Genomic DNA, 27712 nt, shown 5'->3' with positions numbered 1-27712 from the left:
CAGATTGACCATTGACTACCGAGAGCTCAACAAGGTCACCCCATTAGCAGCCCCCACCGTGGCCATGAGTCCCGAAACAATGCTGAAGCAGGGAGTGCATGCTAAGTACTTTACTGTGCTGAACATTAGCAATGGCTTTTGGTCCATTCCCTTAGATAAGGCCTGTCAATATAAGTTTGCGTTCACATTTCAAGGACAGCAGTATACGTGGTCATGCCTCCCGCAAGGTTTCCACAACACCCCCTCCATCTTTCACTGACAATTGGCCAACAGACTTTCCAAATTTTCCCAACCCAAATGCCTTATTCGGTATGTGGACGACTTACTCCGACAGCCGGACACAAAGGAAGAGCATGTTAAGCTTCTTTACGCATTACTAGGTCTCTTACAATCAATTAAGTGCAAAGTCAACCCGAAAAAAGCCCAGATCCTGAAAGAAAAGGTCCTTTACTTAGGTACCATTATCACATGCGGGAAAATAGAGATCGAACAGAAATGATTGAATCAATAGTTAAATTGCCCCTGCCCCACAATGCCACTGCACTCCGATCATTCTTAGGATTAGTTGGGTATTGTTCGGAACCATATAGATGGTTTTGCCACAAAAGTAGCCCCACTTTCAGAACTTCTTAAAAAGAACGCCCCATGGGAATGGCTTCCTCAACACACGGACACCATCGATGAATTAAAACGCGCCCTAGGCACAGCCCCCGCTTTGCAGGTACCAGACCCACAGTCTCCCTATGCCATAGAAGTAGCGACCACCGACCGAACCCTCTCTGCGGCACTACTACAGGAAAGACATGATCGTTTAGGACCCGTAGCCTATGCCTCACGAGTTTTGGATCCCGTGGAGCAAGGACTTTCAGCCTGCGAATGGCACTTGCTCGCAGTCTTTTGGGCAGTTCAATATTTTGCATATATCAAAGGCCCCAACCCCGTAACGATTTTAACCGAGCACACCCCAATGCAGCTACTGTTAGATGTTAGGTTAAAGGACGGTTCAGTCAGCCAGATTGGAGCAGCTCGCTGGACACTGTTATTACAAGGAAGGGACATCACAGTTAAACAGACAAAGACCCACACATTTTTAGCAGACAACCTGCAGTATGAAGGAAACCCACATAAGTGCCAGATCATTGCAACCAAACACCACACAGGACCCTTTATTCCGAAATCACTACCCACACGAGCAGGCATCAGAACACAGAATCCCCCGACCACGGATAACTCTTAAAAAATTTATGTAGATGGTATAATTGATAATGGAAAAAGAATAACAGGATGCGCTATTTAGGTGGAAGACGCGCATTAAAGGAAATATCATTAAAATTGCCAGGCCACTTATGATCACAAGCAGCCGAATTAGCAGCAATAGCATTTGTAGTGCAGCACCCAGATTCTTTCCCAACCCCCGCAGATATATATTCGGACAGTTGATATGTCTGCAATAGTTTGACAGAATTCCAGCCCCTGTGGGAATCTAGAGGATTCATATCCGCTGATGGTAAACCCCTGCCCTCAGCCCCATTATTGAAGCATATTCTTGAGTCAGCAAAAGACCGCACATATGGCATAATCAAAGTCAGAAGCCATCATCGCTCCTCCCCACCCGATAGATCGCCTGAGCAAAGCCAGGATCAAGACACGGTCACTTTTGGCAACCCCCTGAAAGTGAACCGATACACGCAGCCCAGGTTTCACAGACCAATATCAAAAATTTAGCCCAGGCCCAAAAGGCAGACGACACTCTTAAGCAAATTTTAGACGGAAACTACCCAGCCCCCTATGACAAATTCAAGGACTCACTGACGGTACAGGACAATGTAATTTTTAAAGAATGGAATTTATGTGGTCCCCACCCAAGACAGAAACCAGATAATTTGCCAGTTTCATGATGGACAAGGACATCCGGTGATAGAAACCACTATTGCCCACTTAAGACCTTTGTGCTGGTGGCCCGATTTAAAAGCAGACGTCACGTATTATGTTGAGAATTGTTTAATCTGCGCACAGAATAATCCTGAAAGGTACTCCAAGAAAGGACAATTAAGACACACCCGACCTGTTAATGGCCCATGGACGAATTTATAGCTCGATTATATTGGTCCCCTCCCCCCCTAGAGAAATGGTTTTAAATAAGTGTTGGTAGTAATCGACATCTTCACAAAATGGGTGGCAGCATTTCCCTCCAGGACAAACACAGCTGAGGCAACAGCCAAGATCTTAACACAGTCGATATTTACATGCTGGGGACCCCCCCTCAGCATTGAATCAGACCACGGTTCCCATTTCACCGGCAGAGTAATGCAGAATGTCCTAACGATTTTTGGAATAAAACAAATATTCCACATTGCTTATCACCCCCAATCCAGCGGTATTGTGGAACGTATGAATCGGACCCTGAAAGCAACTATTAGGAAAATGGTGCAAGAGCATAACACCACATGGGACACAGTTCTCCCATTCACCCTTATGTTTATTAGGAACACAGTATACAGTTCCACAGGATTCACGCCCCACACCCTCATGACCGGACGAGTGATGAAAGGAACTGAATATTTATTAGGACTTGATTTGGCCAGCCCCACAGTCAGTACCCTCACCCACAAAAAAGCAGTCCAACAACTCACGGAAAATATTAAAGCAGCCCAGCTCGCTGCAGCTGTCCAACTAGGCGCTAGGAAAAAAGCAGAGTAAGGCCTGTTTTGATAAAACAGTCCACCCAGTAGGGTATACAGTCGGTCAGCAAGTGATTGATTCCCTGTATAATCCCAGTTCATTCCTCACCCCTAAATTTGCAGGACCCTACTCCGTTTCGGATAAAGTGAGCCCCTCGGTGTACAAAATAACGTACCCCAATGGAAAAACAGGTTGGTTCCATATCAACCAGCTTAAAGTTTATGGAGTAGCCACTCCCACCACATCTTCCTATCAATGGCAGACGATTCCGCCCGCCCATCGACAACTTAGACCAGCGTCCCCCAGCCAGGACAGCACGTCCATGCCCACAGACCCGACCTTGTCTCCGCCCACAGGTATGCCTTTCCACCTTAAGCTTGATTCGGACGACAGCGACAGCCACTGGAATCACGACCAGGATATGTTTGGCCCCCCTGTACCCCCTTTCACTGCCACCACCAGAGCCACTGCCAGAGCCACCGCCACCGCCTGACAACGGAAATTTGTCCTTTGCAGCTACCGCCCCTCATGACAAACGAACCCCCATTGGCACTGCGACAACTCTTGTCGGTTAGTAAGAAATGACGATTCGGATCCCACGACGGCCCACGCGGCCACGGTACAGAAACGGCAGACACGAGTTTGGCAACCGGGAGATGGTGATGACTCAGAGTCTGACTCCCGTTACGGTAACCCTTTTGCAACACTTTTTGATACAGAACCCTGAGGTGTCCAGATGATGAGAAAAAGGAACTGCATGTGAATTACGGTGTCCTATTTCCTGATGGAACCTGCCCACTTTCTTTCTTTCTTTCATTCTTATTGCTACATGGTTTTAATTAATGTCAGCCAGTTACAAAATTTCTTGATTCAGTCATGGTTACTCTTCTGACGCCATTTACTGCCCAATGACCGTTAAAGGAAAAAATTGTTGGATCCCACATGTTACAAATTCTTTCCGCTCATTCGATCACCTAGGTAGGGAGTAACGGCACTAATCCCCGTCCTGCCTGAGGACCCCCAATGCATCCGGTCAGCCAAGCTCGGGTAGTGGAGCAACGGCACTGATCACCGCCCCACCCGGGAATCCCACCCATTCTTCCCCTACCGCGCACTTCATGCTTCGATCACTTCGAGTAATCTGGAATGTTTTTTTTTACACTCCTTGCTGTCCTTGGCAGGTCATTGTTTCCTCTTATCTGCTCTTTAGTGTGGTTTAAAGAATGCCTTTTGCCACAGCCTGTACACTGAACTCTTTACCTTCCGCGACTCTTTGGTCGCTACCCCAACTGCTATTTACATGCTTGACACACTTGGTTGTTACACATTTGCTGCTGTACGTGAACTACCTCTGGACCCAGGACTGAGAAATTGTCCGCCCACTCACCGCATCGCCACAAGCTGCGGGATTCCTTGCACTTAAACAGAATTTTTTATTCGGATGTCTTGTCTCTAAAATGGTTATTTCGAAAAAGAAAACGAGGGAGTCCCACATGGTGATGATTCTAATGGGTAATTGAAGTTGAAGAGAGAAAGACAAACAAAGCAAGATGTTAACCAACGATAATAACATATTATGCTTGCACCCTCAGGAATATACGAAGAACGAAGAACAAAAAGACAAGATGAAGACAGGACTGATGACCTCCATTGTGATCATCACTGGACTCCTACAACTGCGCGCGTTGACAGCCTTTGTACCCCACACCACACCGGCCCCGGACATGACCATACAATATGAGACTCCTAGCCCGGACACCACACCTCACATGAAAATAAACACTGATACCCCCACATGGTGCGAAAACATTGTAAAATGGTATTCCCTTTCCCATACAGTAGAAGCCCTTTTGGTAATAGCAATACTCTGTAGTGTCGTTCAGACACTTAAACTCCGCAAATGGCGAAGGAGACCTCCCGCTCCCCGATATACACACTCCAAGCCGCTTTCCTTGGAATCCAACAAACCCCACAAACCTTTTAAACCTTTTTCACTGACAAAATAAAAAGATTGTACTTCTTCTATGACTGTAATAGATTAAGTAGAGATGTGATGCTACTGTTAATTTCTTTAAAATGTTTGTATTGTGCATAAGTTTCTTTTTGATATTTGCCAGCAGCATGAGAGTAGCTAGGTAATGATAGTTAGAGGTTCCCTTGTGCAAAGAAGTTAAATGTGTAATGATTAAATGTTTTATAGTGGCCCCTTAGAGTTTATGAATTTATGATGTGTTGATAAAATTAGGTAAATGCTCCAAAAACATAGGACAGAGTGTAGAACCTGTCCTTGACCAAGGGTAACCGGCACACCAAGGACGGATGAGGATCAATAGTGTGATCCACCACGCTTCGCGGTTAGGAGACAAAGGATGGGATGTAGCTATCTGGGATGGCTACTTACAAAGGATCCTGGAAAATATGGTCACCTGCAAAGGACCATGGGAAATATGGTCAACCCAGGACTCAGACGCTCAGAGCTTATGTATATTGGCAACTCAGATAACTAGACGTTATCGAAACCCCCAGCTACTTTGCATTCTAATGGCCCATTTCCTTTGTACAAAAGACCTGTGCTCAGGTAACAGATACAGAAACAGACTCATCGGTGCCACTGCCTTTGCTCAAGGAGCCCAAAAAGTCAAGGTGAATTATCGCTCAGGACACGCCCAGCCATCAAAGCAACTGCGCCTTTGTCGGCCAAAATCGAAGGCAGTAATCGAAGCCTGCCGAATTATTGGGTTCAAAGCTAAGGACCGCCCAAAAGAGCGCGAAACCCCAGAAGGATGAAGAGAGACACTGCCATGTGTTCAGTCTCTCTTGGCCCCGGCGCTCGGTCCTCTTGGCCCTGACCTACGCCTAAAACCAAGTGCAGCATCACGACCAGAAGACAAGTTCAAGACCAACAATCGCTACCAGACGGAGGAGCCCAGCAGAAACAAAGTCACTTCTCCAGACCCAGCCACGCAAGATCCGAACAAAGGCCTTGTTCCTCTGCATAAAGTCGGGTGCCTGAAGTTAAGTTAAGGTTGTTGTAGTGTTAGGTGTAATTTAGCTTGTAGTGTTTTATGTTGCATGTTGAAGTAATTCTTGTGTGTAAATAAACTATCATTGAACTTGAACTAACTAACTGGTTGTTTGGTCTTTGATCGATATCCGGTAAAACCTTGTGGAGGACCTCATTGATTTGATACCTGGCGACTCTGAAAAGCAATATCATCATTAATAACTATCATATCAGTATCCAGTTAAAAAGAGCAACATTATTGGCGTCTCTGGTGCAAATTGGCAACAGTATAGTCATGTGTTTCTCAATGCTGCGAGCACCGGAAACACGCGCTAAACGCACTCGCTCTGGGGTTTGTTCCCTTTTTAGTTAAATCGTGCCCATAGTTTGTGAAACGGAGAATCCCACCCTCTCAATACAATCTGAACTCAGCATAAGTTTTTGTAATTGACCTTTTAATGATGTATCAAGTCAAGTTATCATTGTTTCTGGAGATTAGAAAATGTTTTAGTTATTTGAGTTTTTCTGCTTGTGACCTTCCCATGGTGATATCATGGTTGTGTTGCAATTCATTGATTGACCACTAGGGGTCCAATTTGCACGGAAGAGAATGTTAGAGTCAGGTGACTTCAGATGGACTGGAGGGCTGGAAGAAAGAGGTTGCTTGTGCGTGATCATACTGTCATTCATCTGTTGTTTTGTATATAGTTTATCCACAGTTAATGTTAACGCATTGTTTATAGCTTTAACTACAAGTGTTCATGTGATATAAATCAGGCCATCCAATAAGAACATTACTCCCTTCGTTTCTCTTTCTGTACCTGATCTGGTATTGAATTCCCCCACATGTCGTTCTCTGCCGCACCCATTGTGCTCTTAATTTCTCAATACTGCAATCTGACTGATGAAGCAGATACTCAGTCTCTTTCCACGTTCACTCAGATCCCAAATGCTGATGATGCTGTGTCGTTTCCATCTCCCACATTCAACTACATACTGCACCAAAGATCATTGATAAGTCTAAGTCTAACGAAGAGCTGGTAACAGTAAATGTCCTGCCACATTTGAGGCAAAGGCAGTAATTCTCCGGCTGTTGGGATTCTCTTTTCCTGCTGGCAGCGCACCTTTACCCATAGGTTTCCTGGTGGCATGGGGTGGCATTAATGGGAAATCCCATTGACAAGTGGCGGGAAGAGCCAGCGAACAGTGTGCCATCAATGAACGTACAGCTGGGGGGGTCAGAGAATCCCAGCCCAATGTTTATCCCTTTGGTCAATAAGAAATTTCACCTGACAATCTCCTGACTGAATCTGTTCCGAGGCTTCAGTAAGAAGGAGGCATCGAGAAAAAATTCCATTGCATTCCATTCCCTGTCATTGTGTCCCATCCAGTTCCATCCTATCCCTTCTCATCAAGGTGATAAAAACGGCAAACTAACTAATCCAAATATATCACAGGGTCTGGGTAAAAATGAGCAATAGCTGAAGCTAGTTTTCCCACATTTCAGCAAAAAGAACCCAAAAGCAACATTCAGAATGTTGCTATCCCAAGCAGACAAAGTAAATGGAGTGAATTATTAAACAATCCATCCAGAAATTACACTTTAAATTCAGTCAATTATATTGTACTTACCTCAGCATCAGCCAGTTTGGAGAAGTCTGACTGGCTTCCAATGTAGAATTCAATTCCTTTATAGGCTCCCTCCAGGGTAAGGCCTCGGATCAGGAGTATGGTCAGGACCACATAAGGGAACGTCGCAGTGAAATAAACCACCTGACCATGGAGAGGAGCTTGTTAGATTTTCCTGTACAACATTTACAGCATTGAATCCAATTGATTGGTGAACTGATCGGATTGTAATCAAAGCAGAGAATGAATAATAAGATAATTGGTATGGTAGTAACTATATGAATTTAAAACTGAGTTGCAAAATGGAACTGAATTTAAAGTGCAGAATAAGTGACAAGTGGCAAGTTACGTTCGCGCCACACAAGTGCCAGGCAGTGACCGTCTCCTACAAGAAAGGATCTAACCGTCGCCCCTTGACATTCAATGGCATCACCATCGCTGAATCCCCCACAATCAACATCCTGGGGATTACCATTGATAATAACTGAACTGGACTAGCCATATTAACACAATGGTCACCAGGGCAGGTCAAAGGTTAGGAATTCAATGGCGAGTAACTCACCACCTGACCCCTCAAAGCCTGTCCACCATCTACAAGGCACAAGTCAGGAGTGTAATGGAATACTCTCCACTTGCCTGGGTAAGTGCAGCTCCAACAACACTCAAGACACCATCCAGGACAAAACAGCCCGTTTGATTACTCCTCCTTCCACAAACATTCAAATGCTCCACCACCGATGAACAGTGGCAGCCGTGTGCACCATCTGCAAGATGTACTGCAGGAACTCACCAAAGTTCCTTAGACAGCACCTTCCAAACCCGTGTGTGCGTGGGTTTCCTCCGGGTGCTCCGGTTTCCTCCCACAGTCCAAAGACATGCAGGTTAGGTGGATTGCCCTTAGTGTCCACAAAGGTTAGGATGGGTGATTGGGTTACGGGGATAGGGTGGAAGTGGGGGCTTAAGTGGGTCGGGGCAGACTTGATGGGCCGATCTGCCTCTTTCTGCACTGTATGTTCTATGTTCTATGACTCCTCCAATCAGCTGTGCACCTGTTGGAGTGTCACTGACATCTCCCTCTGAATCTCACAGCCGTGCCCTATTGACTGCATCAGCTCCAGGATAGCCTGGACTCAGCATCTGACTGGGACTCAGCTGGGTCCTGGGATCCAGCAGACCTCTGACTGCTGTCTCCCCTGGATGTTCCTGCCTCCATCTGATGTATATCTGCAACAGTTTGGTGCTCACCAGATTGCGCCCAGAAGCCTGTCCATTACTTTCACCCATCGAGGTGTGTGTTTCTGTGCTGGTGGAGGGTGGGAATGACAGTCGTGATGTACTGATGGTGGCATCCTCGGAGCTCTCCTCCAAGGTGTTCTCTTGGACGGCAGGGTGGGAGCCACCCTGGATTGGCCGGTGCCATTAGATGCCGATTCTGCGGGAGAATGGACTTGTGGTCAGTAAGATGGAAGGATAACCGTGCTGGCATGAACAACTCGCATGTGACAGGTCATCTGGGTGGGGGCCAGTGGTTAATCACCTCCGCAACGCAGGCCAATCCCGCGTCAGTGACCGTTCTGACCTGGGCCACCCTCGCGACCTCCAGGGCTCGTTCCTCACCGTGGGTGAGGACCTGAGGTCTGTCACGCCACTGCCCATCTTGGCCCTTTCCCGTCTGTTGTGGGCCAACTTCTCCTGTGGAAACATAGAGGGGGCATCGTGAGCCACAAGCTTCAAGCATGGGGATGTATGGGGGAGGCATGGCAGACGACAGGTGGGTGTACCACTGCTTGGCATGGGCGGGTATGCTGGTGGCTGCCAGGCTATTCTGGGGCAAGTCGTGGTATTGTGTTGGTTGTGGAGGGGGGGCGGGGGGGGCGGGGGGGGGGGGGGGGGGGCGGTGCCCTGCACAAGGTCATCGGGGTTTCAACAGGTGGGACTAGTGCCAGGAGATCGATGCCAACTCACCCGTGCGGCCTGGGATAAGTCATTGAGCTTCTTGCGGCACTGGGTGGCGGTCCTTCTGGTGACTCACCCCACGCTGACGGCTGCTGCCTCTGCCTCCCAGGCAGCACAGGTCATGTGGTTGACCATCCGACCCCTCGGGGGAAACAAGCTTCCCGTCTGGACTCGACCGTATCCATCAGTCTGGCCAGGCTGCCATCCCTGAATCGTGGAGCTGGTCTGCGCGGTGGCATAGCTGCGTGCTGCCTAGAGTTTGCTCTGTGGGATTGGTTTAAGTGCCGTTCCCTCTTGTTAGCGGGGAGCTATCGGGCACGGTCTGGCGAATCAGCCGGTGGAACTTGCGGCGTGAAGCCTGTGGGCATCATTAGGTGCCCTAATTAACGTTAGACACCGGTGACGGACTCGCCGGGTCGGCGTTCGGGAAATATCCGGCGATTCCCACTCACTACCATACTCAGAAAGAATTTGGTTCGATCACGTCCCAAGTCAATTTGGGCCTGATGTGTTCATGAATTATGAATCTCTCTCCCCCCCCCCCCAAGGAGTCACCTAAATCACCTGTGAGGTAAACCAGCCCACTTCACAAATGAGTCATAAAATCTCATTTTATTGTTGCTGAAATCTGTACTTTATGAAATGAAATGAAAATCACTTATTGTCACAAGTAGGCTTCAAATGAAGTTACTGTGAAAAGCCCCTAGTCACCACATTCCGGTGCGCCTGTTTGGGGAGGCTGGTACTGGAATTGAACCGTGCTGCAGGCCTGCCTTGATCTGCTTTAAAAGCCAGCAATTTAGGCCTGTGCTAAACCAGCCCCTAGAAAAACTCCATGAGCCTGACGGGATTTGAACACGCAACCTTCTGATCTGGAGTCAGACGTGCTACCGTTGCGCAACAAGCTCAACTAACTCAATTTAACTCAATTCATCAACAACCATTTTACCTTTCCTGAAGATTTGATTCCTTTCGATAGCGCTGCCCCAACAATCAGCCAGGCCAGAAGCAGACAGAGGGCCAAATGCCAGACTATCTCCCCAGTCTCATCCATTGAACTGCTACGGCGTAAAACCACTTTACTGAATAAAACAATAACAGAGAGCAACTAAGGATACTGTTATACACGGACACTATTAGATAAAATACATCAAAATAATTAGTCAACTAATCTTGTCAAGAATTGGGAGCAAACCATCGGCGGAATTCCGACGGCATGGGGTGGCCACAATGGGAAATCCGATTGGCCAGCTGCTGGAACGGAGGATCCCGCTGCTGGTAAGGGCGCACCATGCAGGAAATCGCGGCTGGCGTACCTGAGAATCCTGATACCTTTTATGATTTATCTCTATAGACTAGTGAGCCTTACTTCTGTTGTGGGCAAAGTCTTGGAAAGGATTATAAGAGATAGGATTTATAATCATCTGGAAAGGAATAATTTGATTACGGATAGTCAACACGGTTTTGTGGAGGGTAGGTCGTGCCTTCCAAACCTTATTGAGTTCTTTTGAGAAAGTGACCAAACAGGTGGATGAGGGTAAAGCAGTTGATGTGATGTATATGGATTTCAGTAAAGCGTTTGATAAGGTTCCCCACGGAAGGATATTGAGAAAATACGGAGGCATGGGATTGAGGGTGATTTAGCGGTTTGGATCAGAAATTGGCTAGCTGGAAGAAGAAAGAGGGTGGTGGTTGATGGGAGATGTTCAGACTGGAGTCCAGTTACTAGTGGTATACCACAAGGATCTGTTTTGGGGCCACTGCTGTTTGTTATTTTTATAAATGACCTGGAGGAGGACGTAGAAGGATGGGTGAGTAAATTTGCGGATGACACTAAAGTCGGTGGAGTTGTGGACAGTGTGGAAGGATGTTGCAGATTACAGAGGGACATAGATAAGCTGCAGAGCTGGGCTGAGAAGTGGCAAATGGAATTTAATGCAGAAAAGTGTGAGGTGATTCATTTTGGAAGGAGGAACAGAATACAGAGTACTGGGCTAATGGTACGATTCTTGGTAGTGTGGATGAGCAGAGAGATCTCGGTGTCCATGGACATAGATCCCTGAAAGTTGCCACCCAGGTTGATAGGGTTGTTAAGAAGGTGTACGGTGTGTTAGCTTTTATTGGAAGAGGGATTGAGTTTCAGAACCATGAGGTTATGTTGCAGTTGTACAAAACTCTGGTGCGGCCGCATTTGGAGTATTGCGGCCGCATTATAAGAAGGATGTGGAAGCATTGGAAAGGGCGCAGAGGAGATTTACCAGGATGTTGCCTGGTATGGAGGGAAGATCTTATGAGGAAAGGCTGAGGGACTCGAGGCTGTTTTCGTTAGAGAGAAGAAGGTTAAGAGGTGACTTAATAGAGGCATACAAGATGATCAGAGGATTAGATAGGGTGGACAGTGAGAGCCTTTTTCCTTGAATGGTGATGGCTAGCACGAGAGGAGATAGATGTAGGACAGATATCAGAGGTAGGTTCTTTACTCCGAGAGTAGTAAGGGCGTGGAATGCCCTGCCTGCAACAGTTGTGGACTCGCCAACATTAGGGGCATTTAAATGGTCATTGGATAAACATATGGATGATAAGCGAATAGTGTAGGTGGGCTGGGTCCATGCGCGGCCAGCGCAATCTTGAGCGGCCAGGCCGCCGCAGGCCGCCGCTGTGCGCATGCGCGCCCACGGACCTGCGATGTTCGAAACCAGGGAGCTGTTAACAAATGAAAGACCACGTTGTGATGCTATTTTGTAACTGGTGTATGATGTAAATACCTCTATCTAAATCAAACAGCTTTTCACTCATTAAACAGGACATTCCCCCAATGAACCTTCCCAAGTGGAAGCTACTGGTCCAGCTGTGCAGGTTATGGGTGCAGCTATCTGTGGTCATTTACTTACTCCCAGTATTGCTCACTTGGACCCTGGTGAGGAACGTAGATTTCTGATCCATTTGGACAAGTTTCATTGTTTACATACAGCCATGTTGTATTCACAATTTCAAAATATCCATCATCCAGAGTGAGATTGCAGAGTGGATCTGGAAAATGGAGAATGTGTTTTAGAATTACATTTCGCTGGGAATGATGCTGTCATTGCTCGTGATTGGGTCACTATTTCACTCTGACTGAATCCCTTTTATTGCATGGGGGAGGTAAAAACAACAGAGGTTCTGTTTGCTCACCCCACACACAGCACAGTCCAGCTCTGGTGCTCACTCTGTGTGTAACTGGAGATTTTATTTGAGGAATGTTTCGAAGTTAGTAATCATCAATCGAAATTAAATCAGTAAAATATAAACAGCCGATTCAATGGGTTATGATTATCAAAGAACTGGTTGAATTAGGATTTAAGGGAATGGAGCATGTTTTGAGGCACAGTCTAATAGCCGGATTGTGCTGGTTATATCGCAGGAGAGGCCGAAATCGGGAATCGAACTGGGCGGCGATGGGTTTACGCTCTAACCGGCCCAATCCCATTGGTGAGATCCGGACCCCACTTTTTGTAAACAATAATTGGTGATTATTGGCGAGAAGCCGATAAACACCAATTAAGGCCAATCTCCATATCGTTAACCGGCAGGACCCCCAATTGAATGGCCTCCGGTGATTGAGCTGGCTCCCAGAGAGTGGTCACATGGGCACCAATTAATACTGGTCCACACAAATGTGGATCAGGTATCACAGTTACTGGGGGGGTCTCCCAAGCTATTGGAGATCCCTCGGTGGTCAGGGCCAGTGAAGGATAACACCCTGGCTCTCCCACTGGCACTCAGCCACCTTGGCACTGCCAGTCTGGCACTGCCAAAGTGCCCCGGTGGCCTGCCAGGCTGGCAGGAGAACTGCCCAGGTGGCAGTGCCAGGGTGCCTGGGTGGCACTGTCAAGGGTCAGAGTCTGAGGATGGCCTTAGGAAAGGAGGGTTGATAGACTTATGAAGTGCGTGGGTATGAAGGGCAGGTATGAAGGGGCCTCAGGACGTTTGGAGAGGGTGAAGGGTGGGTGTCCTGGAAGGCTGGGCCCAAAAGGGGGTGTGGGAAGGCCTGAAAATGGTGGACTCTCAACGACCCCAAAGTGGGGTGTCTTCATTTGGAGGGGGATAATATCTCCATGTGTGTGGGGGGTGACATTGCCCATGGTTGGAGTTGTAGGGGTCCCTCAAGCTCACTTCGGGATCGGGGCATCCTTTCAAAATGGTGGCCCAATCTCTGAGGAGCCGGTCTGGTCAGTGAGTTCAGCTCCCCAGTGATGGAAACATTTAAAGTGTGGGCTTGACCGGGGAGAAACTCTCCAGGGTCCCATCAAGTGACTCACTGTGGTTAGATAGTGGTGGGGAACTCGCTGACAGAGCGAGTGACAGGTGACACTTAGAGGGCGCAATGTACCCAAATGGGGACAGAGTGCCGCAGCATGTAAGATTAGCCGCGTGCTTCCCGGCACATTGAGTGCTGAGAAATACCCCGTTAACTCATGCCCATCCAGGTAGATCGGGAGCCTCAGCGTGGAACTCGCCGACGAGGCCGCACTTAGCACTTAGGTCCACTCGCCGGAGCTCCTCAGTGCAGTGAGGGATCGGGAAATTGTATCCCGATCTCTCGAGGCACTGGAGTGGCCCCCGAACCTCACCTCACCCTAGCCCCAACTCACTAAAAGGAGGTACCCCACCCCTCCCCCCCCACCCCGCCCACACACAGCCCCAACACCTGATCATCACCGTCGAAAAAATGCCAGCTTAGCACTTTGGCAATGGCAGGCTGGCACCCTGGCAGTGCCCCTGCCAACTGGAGGTGCCACATGGGCACTTTTGCAGTGCCAGGCTACCACCTAGTTCGCCCTGTCATGGTGCCTGGCTGGAACTGCCAAGGTGCTAGGTCTGCAGTGCCAGGGTACCCAGATGGTACCAACAATGCCAGGGTACCACCCTGCACAGGACGTGTGCACCCGACGGGCCTCCAGTCCCCTTGGCTACCCCCACAAGAGCCGATCCACCTGGCCCCCAATTAACCCGATGGCACAGCAGGAGTGGAGGCGGCCTGCTGTGACTCCTGCCCTGCGACAAGGGTCCCCGTTGGCAAGCGTCTCCTGGGGCAACCCGGCTTGGATGGGCCCAGCCACTGCTCGGGTGTCCCGGGTGGTGTTGTGCCACCCTGTCCTGCCCGCTGCCCATCGGCTGCACCAGGAACAGGAGGGGAGTCCAAGGCACTGCGGTGCACCAGCACCTCCCCTGCGGGAGTCACCGGCACAGGCCCCATTACCTCCTCCTCCCTCGGGGTGCCCGATGGCCCCCGGGCTACTCCATTGGACGGGGATGCGAGGGAAGCCAACCCTCGCATCCCCGCCATCTGGCGCTGCCAGTCCTGGAGGCCTGCTCTGGTCTCGACCAGGGTCTACTTTCTCGCGGCCATGGAGCCCATCTACGTCTGAGACTGCACCACATCACGCTGCAAATGGGCCACCGCCCTCTGGGACTGGGCCACGCAGCCCAGTGTCTGCGCAACACTGGCCAGTGCCTGGCAATGCCACCGACATTCCCAGCTATGGCTGATGTGACTGAGCCATGCTAAGGAGCGCTACTATGTCCAGGTGGCTCTGGCACAAGGCTGCCTGTGAGAGGGCAGCCCTGTTCTGATCATTGGCCACCACCTGCACAGAATGCCCCAGGCCTTGGACATGATATATAGCTGAAACCGTCACCACCAATGCCTCCACCGTGGATGCCCCCCGAGTGATGTAAGCCTTGGTGGCATGCGGGCCAGCAACTTCCCCTGCTCCTTCACGCGTAGTTGGGACTGGCTGTTCCAGAAGCCCGGGACTCATCTGGGCGGCAGCTGGTTCCTGAGGCCAGCCTGCCCTCCGATCGTCCGACCCCTCGGCTGCTCCTACTTCCACCTGCTGTACCGGATGTGATGGGTGGAGCGCACCAGATAGTGTCCCAGAAGCCTCTTCACTAATGTGCCCAACTGAAGTGACAGTCTCTGATGGAGGGTGTAGGGTGTTGGAGACAGCTGTGACGGAAAATCGCTGTCATCCTCCGGGGTGTGACCGCACTCCGCCTCGGCGACATCCTTTTCCCCCGGGCATGGTGAGGGGCCGCAGTACTGCTGGTCCCCCGCCAGCCTTTTCCCTCTAGCGGGGGTTGTGTGCGGCCTTCTCTCCGAGGGGGGGAGGGGGCAAACCGTTAGATGGTCCGATGCATGCAGCCCAGATGGTGGGCTCAGTGGCGAGGGATCCCGGCCATGGCGGCTGGCTAGGGTGCTGGCATGAGGGGCAGGATGGCGGTTTGGCCATGCCCCGGGGGAAAGGGGCCACTTTACAAGATCTTGGGGGGGGGGGCAGGTTTAGTGCCAGGGGCACGGAGCAGCTAAGTCACCCTGGCCGCCCTGAGGAGGTCGACCAGTTTCTTCCAGCACTGCATGCCAGCCCGAACGACGTTGCCCACGGCGCTGACTGATTCTCCCACCTGTGCCCACGCACGGCGAACGGCGGCGCATGTCGGCCTTCCTCCCGGGCCGGGGTACAGGGTCATCTTTCTCTCCTCCACGGCGTCCATGAGGGTGTCCAGCTCAGCGTCCCTGAACCGTGGTGTTGCCCTCCTTCCAGCCATCCCGTTGACTGGGACGGTGCGTGTTGGGCGGCTGCCGCGTGTGAGCCTCATGAGTGCCAATCACGGACCCGGTGAATCCGGCAACATTTTACATGGAATTGGTTATGTTTCACGTGGCGATGGTGCTAGCCCATTCAGAGTAACTGAATCAGTGCAGCAGTTGCACCGTTTTCTTTGTCGTAAAACGCCACACTTCCTCCGCTAGTGTCAACACTTAGCCTCAGAAACGGAGAAACCAGGGTCTCTAGAATCCTGGAGGAGCTCCTCCAAATCCATATAATCATATTACTCTCAAAGTCTTATTACATTTGTAAGAGATCATATTGGTAAATTGTCAAAGAGGTTGGTCTACTAATACATTCCTCAATGTATGTCCAATCCTAAGGTAAATCTTTGGGTTTTGAGACTCCTGGAAGAGAGGACTTGCATTTGAGGACCCAATCTAAGATGATGGGCTAAATTCTCCGGCTTCGGGATTCTCCATTTTGCTGGCAGCCCGGGGGTTTCCCGACGGCGGGGGGTCGCCCCACAATGGGAAATCCCATTGACCAGTCGACGAAATGGAGAATCCCGACGGCGGGACGGAGAAACCCGCCCTATTTTCCTTTCATGCTTAGAAATCGCTTTTAGTTGAGACTTTAAGCCAGCAATAAATTGGCTTCCCTTGCCGGAGGTAAAGATAATAGAACCCATCAACACCTCCTCCTGTTAGTTGTTTAATTGCCCACTGAAGACATGGCTGCAAAGTAGTAATGTCACTGGACTGGTGATCCACAGACTCTGGATAATGGGGACAGCTAGATTTTCCATTGGCGGGATCCTCTGTTTTGCCGGCAGTGCACTCACGCCCGCAGATTTCCCGATGGCATGGGGGTGCCCACGATGGGAAACCTCATTGGTCGGCTGCCGAGACTGTACCAAATCAGGGCGGCTGATTTGACCAATCAATTCTCTGGACATGCGCAGTCTTGGCGACACTCTAAAGGAGTGGTAAGCACTGGCTATAGACCCTGGGCGGTATCTTCCGGCTGTTCACGCCAGCAGGATCTTCCAGTCCCGCTGATGACACACCGCTGCCATGGGTTTCCGAGGGGTGTGGGGTGGATTCAATGCAAAATCCCATTGACAGCGGTGCGAACAGAAGATCCCGCTGCCAGCCATTGGTGGGCTGCCTCCCGCCACTGAGAAATACACCTTGGGGAGGCCAGAGAACCTCACCCCCTGGGTCCCATGAAGTGCCTACAAAGAATGGCTCACTGGCTCTTCCACAGTGCGTGCAGGAGGCATAGCCACCCCTCGTCTTGAGGGTAGTGTTCCTTCCTTTGCCCAGACAGGTGACTCCATTTCTCTCTTTTCCTTCACCTCCACTCCTTGGAAGCCATGAGGCACACAGTTAGATCTCCCGGCTTCGTGATCTGGATCCTCCTGCACGTTGACAGAGAAACATGAGGGTTAGCATAGGTTACGTAGGATACTGTTGTAAAGCCCTTTGTCTGTCCTGTATTCCCTTTTTATCCCTGTCCTGCTGCCTGCTTTGACCTACAGTCTTCTGGTTAGCTACTACAACATTTCCGCACCATTTGGGATTTCTGTTTGAATTACACTCTTTGGACATTGAAACTCCCTGTTCTGATGGACTAACCCCCAGGGCATCCCCTTGTGTTCTGTGACAGAATCTGTGAATGTCGATTTAATAGACTTGGCAAGCATCCAATCAATGAATGTAGACTTCTTAACCATCTCCTATCATTGCCTGTGATTGGTGGAGCGAGTCAGAAACTTCCAGAAAGGTGGCGGGTCTTCTGAAGAGCTCCATTTTGTCTTCAGTTCTGTGAAGGAAGCTCAGCTAGAAGGTAATGGAGAATCAAAGAATCATAGTATTTACAGAAGGAGGCCATTTGGCCCATTGAGTCTGCATCAGCCATTTGAAAGATCACTTTACTTAAGGCCACACCTCCATCGTATCCCCGTAACCCAGTAACACCATCTAACCTTTTTTGGCCACTAAGGGCAATCTAAGGGCAATTTTAGCATGGCCAATCCGCCTAACCTGCACACCTTTGGAGTGTGGGAGGAAACCAGAGCACCCGTAGGAAACCTGCGCAGATACAGGAAGAATGTGCAGACTCCACACAGACAGTGACCCAAGCCGGGGATCGAACCTGGGACCCTGGAGCTGTGAAGCATCAGTGCTAACCACTGTACTCCTGTGCCGCCCTTGTACTACCATGCCGAATCGCCCTGTCTCTTTCTCTCTCCCTCTCTTTGTCAGGTGATTTCAGGAGGCATTCTAGCTGAATCTGCAAAGGCTCTCTTGTTTAAAGGACACAGAGATAAAACTAACCTGTGGAAGAGATCTCTAGAATGAGACACTGCAAGCCATTTTTCCACAGGTCTGTAGCATTTTAACCCTGGGTCTCAGAGGCTGGGAAGAGCTAAAATTGAAGCTCAAACTAAGAACATTCCTCAAAGTACGATCAGAGTGTCTGTGCAGATTTCAGACAAAGGTGATTAAATCTGTGCATATTCAGGAAAGAAGCTCCAGTAATTTCACAGGGAGACGGAAGCTCCATCTGGTGGTAGAAGAGCAGAATTGCACTGATCTGAACATCCTGTGTACATCTGGTGGCCCGTGATTGGAAGTGAACTGACCTGAATATCCTCTTATTATTAATAAGCAGTTTGTTAATGTTTTACTTATAAATATGGTGTCTATAACTCATTGGAGCAGTCAAGGGTTAAAGATCTTATGAAAACACAAATTATTGGTTAATTCACTGATGTTGGGACTACGGGGTCTGTGGAGCTAAAATTGACCGCACAATCGCCCAGGGTGTCATAATAATACATTACCATCATTCATTTTTTATTCATTATTGATTATCCTGCAATCCCGGTGACTCAATGACATGATTGCTGCCGCTGCTGATTCCTGTCTGTTGCTACTTCTATTAACAAACCACAAGCTACGAGTACGTTTCTTGTATTGACCAAATGAACACACAACCAGTATGTTAGTTCAAAAGACAGTTTATTTCTAAACACAAGACTTATCTCTGTGTGCAATGATACACGCGGCTACGCATTAAACTGCACCTATCAACTAAGATTACCTTTACTTAACTTCTGGATGACTGGGCCTGTGCAGGTAGATAAGGCCTTTATTTGAGTCCCCACGTGTGTCGGCTGGAAGTCGTCAGGTTCGTCTCGGCTGCGGCTCATCTCTCTCAGGTAGCCATCGCGGGTCTTGAACTTGATGGTCATTATGCTGCAGTTGGTGTGGGCACAGGTCGGACCCAAAAGAGACCGAACCCGAGTTTTGCAGGGCCTCTGCACTGTAAATTCTATGATCTATGATCCTTCTCCTTTTTCGCGCCCTTTTGGGTAGTCCCAACTCAGGATCTAATGGATCGATAGGGTCTCGATCACCTTAATCGATTCTGGCCAATTAGGGGCGGGTACCTCGATGGCTGGGCGGGTCCTAGTTACCATTGCCCCAAGTACGTAGGCCTTTCCAAATAAGGGGAGTCCGCTGCTGTTGCTATTCCTTAATTTGAGTCTGTTGTCCTGGGGAAATCGGTGATTGACCTTTAACAGGTGCAAGTTTCAGTTCGGTATGGTTTCCCTTTGCCCAATACACAGGGACTGTGTACTGTCTGTGTCCCAACTTGACCACAATTCCCCTTATCCTTTGTGGGCGACCATTTTAGATGGCCAAATATCCCAGTATCTCTGCTGTGTGACCACAGTGAAGGTGGTCACTGAAACTATTGTCCATTTTTCCCTCCCATTCAGACTGACAGACTGAAGAATGAACAATCGATCTCTATACTTTACCCAATAGACGTTCAGACAGTACCTTTGGGAGTCCTGCTGCATGTTTCATCTGCGCCCCACCAGCTGAAGCAGTCTGTCCATGGCAGGGGGGATTGGAAGGAGGCGAACAAGTAGTACAGGCTGTAGGCGATGATGACGGTGTAGAGGATGTTAGAAATTGAGGTCACAAGGACCATAGTGATCCCCATACCTTAAAATGAAACAACAAACAGAAGATTAGATTGGGAACTACTGTTTTGAAATCAATTCTTTGACCTGAATCTGTTGGTCGAGCAAACCATTGGTCATTTTCTGCAATTGACATCTAACAGGATCTCGCGGGCATCCCGAGCGTCGTAAATTTGACGTCCTCATTGTGTCCCGAGTCGGGAGCGACGAGGACATTCGAATCAGGTCCATAATGTTCTGTACATCTTGATGAGTGAATAAATAGAAATGTTTTAAAACGATGAAGGAATCCATTCGTATAGATGTGGAGAACCTAATATACAAACATATGAATGAAGAATTAAAAGTCACCATAGTTCCGGGGGCCATAGGTTGCGCTCCTCTTTTGAGAGACAGCTGACTGGTGGTGATTTAACCTGAGGGTCACCACACCTCAGGCGAGGGGGAAAGAACAAAGAACAATATGGCACAGGAACAGGACCTTCGGTCCTCTAAGCCTGCGCCGACCATGGTACTTGCCTAGCTAAAACCATATGCACTTATGGATTCCGTATCCATCCATTCTCACCCTATTCATATATTTGTCTAGTTGCCCCTTGAATGCCACTATCGTCCCTGCTCCCACCACCTCACCGTGCTCCATGTATGTGCCACCTTCTGTGTAAAAAACTTGCAACGCACATGAGGTACCCTCAATAATGATGCTTCGAGATTAAACTGTAAAGAAGGCTTTATTAGGCTAATAACTATGCTACAGATTTGGACGAGAGCTGACTGCTATACAGACCATGAGGCAGGCCTTTATGTATGGCTCCCAGATGGGCGGAGCCAGAGGCGGAGTCCCCAGGGTTCCAAGCCTGGTCTTAAAGGGGACATCACCTTACATGATGATAAGGCAGTAACCGTTCATCACAGCACATCTGTTCTAAACTTTTCCCCACGCACTTTAAACCTAGTACTTGACTCTTATACCCGAGGAAAGAGCATCTGACTATCCACTCTGTCCATGCCACTCTTAATCTTGTAGGCCTCTATCAGGTCATTTCTCAACCTCCATCATTTCAGTGAGAACAGACCGAGTTTATCTAATCTCTTCTCATAGCTAATGCCCTCCATACCAGGCAACATCCTAGTAAACTGCTTCAATACCCGCTCCAAAGCATCCACATTCTTATGGTAGTGTGGCAACCAGAATTGTACACAACTTTCCAAAAGAGGCCCAAATAAGGTCCTGTATAGCTGCGACATGACTTGCCAATTTTTATATTCAATGCCTCGACCGATGAAGGCCAGCATGCCGTTGCCCTCTTGATCACCTTATCCACATGCATTGCCACTTTCAGTGATTGGTGGACATGCTCACCCAGATCTCTCTGCCTGTCAGTACTCGCAAGAGTTCCACCATTTATTGTGTAATTCCTACATGCAAAGTAGGAATTGACCTTCCCAAGTGCATTACCTCACACTTGTCTGGATTAAACACCATCTGCCATTTCTCCGCCAAAACTCCAACCAGTTTATACGTTGCTGTATCCTCTGGCAATCCTCTCACTATCCGCAACAACATGTCCCAGTCACTGGGGAATGTCACCCAGGTGGACCTTGATGAGGCACTCGAAGCATGTCCCAGTCTCAGGTGGGCACAGTCGAGGTGCTGCGGAGCATTTCCTGGTCAGTGGGGGACGTGTCCTAGTCACTGAGGAGCATCGCCGAGGGTGTTGACACAATTCTGCAGATATTGGGAGCTGCCAGGTCTGACAGAGCCAGATGATGCAGGGGCAGCTGGGGTTCGATCCAGCTGCCCCTTCATCATGAAGTGAACCCCAGGCCTATATGGACACTGACCGGCAGGAGGGGGTGCTGGGTGTCAACTTGGAGCCATCCTACGGAGTAGCAATGGCGGCCACCAGCTCTCCCGAGTCCCAACCCACTGGCAATGGCGTTTCTGACAGTCAGCACCCAGAACTGGGCATCATGGCAAGTGCGCCGGGCCCTCTGGCTCCAGAGCCCCCTGAGGATGCCAGCCAGGGGCATCAAAGCCACGAGATTGGGCATGCAGCAGGCTTCCTCCACCTCTGATATATCCTGGGCACATACTGGACCCAAAGCATGTTGAGGATCATTAGAAGGCACTTTGGGGAAGGGGAGTAAGAGGGGGGGTCGAGGGTAGGTTGGGGGGGGGGGGGGGTGCGAAACAGTCGCATCTCACTCTGGTGTGAAATTACACAGACCCTGGGAGGGTGGGAAAATGGGGGAGAGGAAAGATGGTGAAGGAGGGGGAGGGGGGCTGGAAGGGAAGGTGGGGGTTGGGGAGAGAGGGAATGATGGACGAGGCCACATCCTATGTGAAGCAGACGAGGATGAAGGCCTCCCTGGCCCTTCAGGCTTGCTGGACCTTTGCTGGTCTGCTTGTACTCCATCCTCAAGCTGGTCCTAAGGGTCCTCACCAGGCTCGGCCTCCAGCCCCTCCTGGTCCGGCACCTCCTCATCCTCAACCTCCTCGGAGGTGGCCACATATTCCTCCTCTCCACCTCCAACACGTAAACTCGCTGCTGTGCCAGGTTGTGGAGGACACAGCAGACCACCGTGAAGCGGGAGACCCTCTGGGGGGGTGTCCTGGTGTGCACCACCAGAGAGGTTGAGGCATCGGAATCGCATTTTTAGTAGTCCGATGCACCGCTCAATGACAGACCAGGTTGCAGCATGGGCCTCGTTGTATCAGGTCTCCGCATTGGTCACCGAGCTCCGTACTGGCATCATTAGCCAGGTCGTAAATGGGTACGTCTATCCCCCAAGAGCCAACCGACCATCCTGGGGTGGTCTCGAAGAGGCCAGGGATGTCTGACTGACCCAGGATGCAGCTGTCATGCACACTTGCTGCACACGTGCAGAGAATCATAGAATCATAGAATTTACAGTGCAGAAGGTGGCCATTCAGCCCATCGACTCTTAACCGGCCTTTGGGAAGAGCACCCTACTCAAGCCCATGCCTCCACCTATCCCCATTTGGACACTAAGGGGCAATTTAGCATGGCTAATCCACCTAACCTGCACTTCTTTGGACAGTGGGAGGAAACCGGAGCACCCGGAGGGATCGTACACAGGCAGAAAGTGCAGACTCCGTACAGATAGGCACCCAAGGCCGGAATCGAACCTGGGACCATGGAGCTTGAGGCAGCAGTGCTAACCACTGTGCCACCGTGCCACCCGTGCATGATCTTCATGTGGTGGGTGCACACAAGTTGGATGTTCAGGGAGTGGAACCCCTTCCCATTGATGTACGGCACTCCCAGAAGGCCCGGTGTGACCTGGACCTGGACCTGGGGTATCCCAGCAATGGCGGAGAATCCTGCTGCCAGGGTATCTTGCTGGGCCTGGTCCCTGTCAAAGTTTATACAATGAAAATGAAAATCGCTTATTGTCACGAGTAGGCTTCAATGAAGTTACTGTGAAAAGCCCCTAGTCGCCACATTCCGGCGCCTGTTCGGGAAGGCTGGTACGGGAATATCGCTTTCTGCTTTGGCAACTACACCTGTACATCTGTTCCAAACACCAACTACACCTGTACATTTGCTCAATTGACCAACTGCACCTGTACATCTCGAAAGACCAACTATACCCGTACATCTGCTCCAAATGCCAACTACACCTGTACATCTACTCCAAAAAACAACTACAACTGTACAGCTGCTCGAAAAATCAGCTACACCTGTACACCTGGATCCCTCCCTGGCCGATGGGCAGCCGGGTCTTCAGGTGTTGGGCAGGGCCCTGAACATGGCTACCGCCTTGAGCCTCTGCCAACACTGCTGCCGCTGCCTCCTCCAGCATCCGGCTGCCTGGCCTGCCATCAGCACCACGAGGGCATGTTCCACAGGGTCCAAGATATCGCCAAACTGTGCCTATGCATCTCCGGCCGCAGCTATCATCGTATCCCAGACACCTGCACGTAACGTTACCTGGACCGTGCGCTGGTTCCTTCCCCGGTGCTCACACCCACCCTCTGGTTGCTGATGTGTGCTGGGCCCGAGCCTCTGGTTGCTGGACTGTTAGCCGCTGCGTCCGAGGTGCGGGGATGTTAGCCACTGCCTCCTGCAGTGTTCAGGCACAGTGTGCAGGCATCATGGTCTGATTGGGATGCTGCGTAATAACCCACACATGCTACTTGGCCCGCCCACCCACGGGGAACCACTTGGGATGTGTGAAGTGCTCACTTCACTGCGATTGGCAATTCCCAATTAGCTACAGCCTTCAGCCACATGTGGTCAGTGGGAGTGGGTGGTCGCGGTGAGCAAAGGCTGGGTTAGCCCTGGAACATGGCACATGGTCCATGGGTTGGCATGGTGGACCCGCGGGCGCTGAGAAATCTCTCCCACCCCCCCCACCCCCAACCCCAAGCCTAACCCTGGCCAGGGGCAGCCATCCACCCCCTGCTCCATAACACCCCCCAAACGATGACGGGTCACCACTACTGAGGCTGGCCCCCCCACTGGCTCCCCCACCCCCATCAGAGCACTGGAACAGCAACCCCAATGCCCTCGAGCTCTTTGCCTGTGAGTGAAGATGGCTACTCACCTTCTCTAGTCCCCGCAGCAGCCCTTCCGCCAGCTGCACGTTTTAAAAAGGCGCCTGCGTGACCACTTGTTGGGAGACTGTTAGATCACGGGGGAGCATTAGATAGGGGGTCGCCCCCGTTAATTATTTGTAGATTGGGCTCAACTGGTGATTATTGGTTTGTCACCACACTATGGTGGGATTCTTGCTGGGTAGATCTCAAACAGATCAGCGTGGTACGGTTCTCAATTTTGGCCTCTGCCGCGATTTAATCGCCCAGTCGCACTCTCGCTTGAGTGCAACACAGCCATTAAATCCCGCCCGAAGTCTGTTACTTTTATTACAAAGTCAAATAACGAACACTTACACAGAAACATACATAGAAAATTAAAAGCAGAAGGAGGCCATTCGGTCCTTCGAGCCTGATCCACCATTCATTATGATCATGGCTGATCATTAAGTTCAACACCCTGATCCTGCCTTCCTCCCATATCGCTTGATCTCTTTGACCCCAAGAGCTGTGTCTAATTCCTTCTTGAAATCAAACAACTCTTTGGTCTCAACTACTTTTTACGGTAGTGAATTTCACAGATTCACCACTCTCTGGGGGAAGAAATTTCTCCTCCTCTCAGTCCTAAAAGGTTTACCCCTTATCCTCAAACTATGACCCCTAGTTCTGGGCTTCCACACCATCAGTACCATTCTTTCTGCATCTACGCTGTCTAGTCCTGTTAGAATTTTACACATTTGTATGACATCCCTTCTCACTCTTCTAAACTCCAATTAATAGAATCCTAACCAACATATGACTCTCCTCATATGACAGTCCCACCAGTCCAAGAATCAGTCTGGTAAATCTTTGCTGCACTCCCGCCATAGCAAGAACATCCTTCCTGAGATAAGGACGGCAAAATTGTACACAATATTCCCGTGTGGCCTCACCAACACCCTATACAATTGATGTAAAATATCCCTATTCCTCTCGCTATGAAGGCCAACATACTAGTTGCCTTTTTTACTGCCTGCTGTACCTGTGCGCTTACTTTCTGCAACTGATGCACAAGGACCCATTTATTCAATTTTTTTTGCTTCCCATTTGCGAACTAGCTTTCTATTCATCTCAAACCCATGCACTTTAACTTTACATAGTAATCTGCTATGTGAGGCCTCATTGTAAGCCTTCCGAAAGTCTAAATATACCACATCCACTGGTTCTCCTTGGTCAACTCTACTAGTTGCTTCTTCAGAGAATTCCTGTAGATTTGTTAAGCTTGATTTTCCTTTTGTAAATCCATGCTGACTTTCTCTGAATATACCACTGATTTCCAAATGCTGTACTGTGAAATTCTTGATCATGGACCCTAGCAACTTCCCTACTACCGACGTTAGGCTCACTGGTCCAGAGCTCCCTGTTTTCTCTCCACCTCCCGTTTTGAATACGGGGCTTATATTAGCTACCCTCCAATCTTTCAGGAAAATGAAAAAGGGCACCAGCATTAATAATATTAAATTACATTTGGAATGCGGGAAGGGAACATGTCACTCACTGTGCCTGCCTCTTCGCTGCCTGTACCTGCTCTTGTTAACTGAATGAATGATCAGGTTGCAACTTGTACCTCAAGCCTGACTTAAATCCTGCCTGATAAGAAAGTTACAACCAACATCTCAACAACTATTAATCATTTAAACTGTTGACAAATGAATATTAACCTTGCATGATTGGCACGGCCTTCCACCCTGCAACTGGTCCGAGGCTGGCAAACTGACCAAAGGAACATTCCAAGAAGAACACAGGCATCCCAACCAGTGCCAGCATGAGCGTGTAGGGAATGAGAAACACACCTGGAAAATATAACAAACAACTTTGGTGAAGAGTAAACTTGGGCAAGACTGAAAACCACTTTCAGGCTGAACTCCTGAAATCATTTTGAAAATATGTTTGTCTGTCCCCGTCTTTCCATCTAATTTTCAATCCATCCATCTAGAAATATTTTAATTCTATCTTTCCCAACAGAAAAGAACTAATCTCTCTCATCCTCTCCTATCTCACTGGCCATGGCGACTGTAGGATTTGATGGCTGTGAACTGTCATCATCTAAGAAAAGGTTTAACCTTCAGCTCCAATTCTAAAACTTCAGCAAATCAATGGTGAAGGTGATGGGAGACCAGAAGACTGGGAGAGATTCAGAATGCAGCAAAGATGGACCAAAAATACAATTAGGAAGGAGAACATAAACTATGAGGGCAAGATAGCAAAAAACAAACAGCAAGAGCTTTTTTTAAGTTCATTAAAAGGAAGAGAGAAGTAAAAGTAAGCATTGGACCCTCAGAGAATGAAACCAGGGAAATAATTATGGGGAACAAGAAAATTGCAGAGGAGTTAATAGCTATTTTGCATCGGTCTTTACTGAGCATCCCAGAAATAGTACAAAATACAGTCACCACCACCAGAGAATGAGATTTACGTAAACTAATAAGGATAAAGGCTGACCATTCCCCGGAATCTGAATTTGGACCCCAGGATTGTAAAGGAGGTCGCTACAGAGATTGTGGGTGCATTGGGAGTTATTTTCCAAAAATCCTTGGATTCTGGAACTGTGCCAAAGTATTGGAAAACTGTCGATCTTCAAACAGGGAATGAGGCAAAATGAACTAAATTATAGCTTTTATCAATTGTGGCATAGAGTACAAAAGCAAGGAAGTCATGTTAGATTTGTATGGGACATTGGTGAGGCAAAGCTGGAGTACTGTGTGCTGTTCTGGTCGCCACATTACAGGAAGGATGTGCTGGCCCTGGAAGAGATGCAGAGGAGATTCACTAGGATGATGCCTGCGATGGAACATTTAAGTTGTGAAGAGAGGTTGGATAGGTTTGGATTGTTTTCGCTGGAGCAGAGAAGACTGATGGGCGACCTGATCGAGGTGGACAAAATTATGAGGGGCATGGACAGGGTGGAGAGGGAACAGCTGGAGTGAGTCACCACCTCGGTGCACCTGGCATCACTAACATCTGTCACTCCTCACAATTGCCCCCAATCCCCTAGAGGCCAACAATACCCGACCTGCCTGCATCTCCATTACAAGCCACCCTCCAGCAAACCCTTAGAAATGTATTGCCCTCTTTGGCCAGGAGCCTTGCACACACATGTCACCATCGACAGAGGCCCCTTCATAGAATCCACCTCCCAGCATCTCACTATGTCCTGTCTGTGCCCCCGAGGAAAATGCGGCCCATAATCGTCCTGAGCGGCAGAAGACAGGAGTGGGAAATGGCCTGATATTCGGGTCCAA

General features: G+C 49.4%; 1 protein-coding gene across 2 annotated transcripts in view; it reads right to left on the bottom strand.

The window, feature by feature from the left end:
- LOC140420920 (sodium- and chloride-dependent neutral and basic amino acid transporter B(0+)-like) overlaps positions 1-27712 on the bottom strand; it is a 160030-nt gene that overhangs the window by 85301 nt on the left and 47017 nt on the right. For both annotated transcript variants that reach the window (XM_072505068.1, XM_072505067.1), the window contains exons 3-7: positions 26132-26263; positions 19722-19889; positions 12163-12301; positions 10221-10353; positions 7319-7459 (exon numbers count right to left, since the gene is read on the bottom strand). In XM_072505068.1, coding sequence (XP_072361169.1) covers positions 7319-7459; positions 10221-10353; positions 12163-12301; positions 19722-19889; positions 26132-26237 — 687 coding nt within the window. In that variant the 5' untranslated portion in view covers positions 26238-26263. The remainder of the gene's footprint in view (positions 1-7318; positions 7460-10220; positions 10354-12162; positions 12302-19721; positions 19890-26131; positions 26264-27712) is intronic.

This window comes from Scyliorhinus torazame, chromosome 5 (assembly GCF_047496885.1).
Source record: "Scyliorhinus torazame isolate Kashiwa2021f chromosome 5, sScyTor2.1, whole genome shotgun sequence".
Taxonomy (NCBI): Eukaryota; Metazoa; Chordata; class Chondrichthyes; order Carcharhiniformes; family Scyliorhinidae; genus Scyliorhinus; species Scyliorhinus torazame.
Note: the sequence above shows the minus strand (reverse complement) of the source record. Positions and strands in the feature narration are given on the sequence as shown.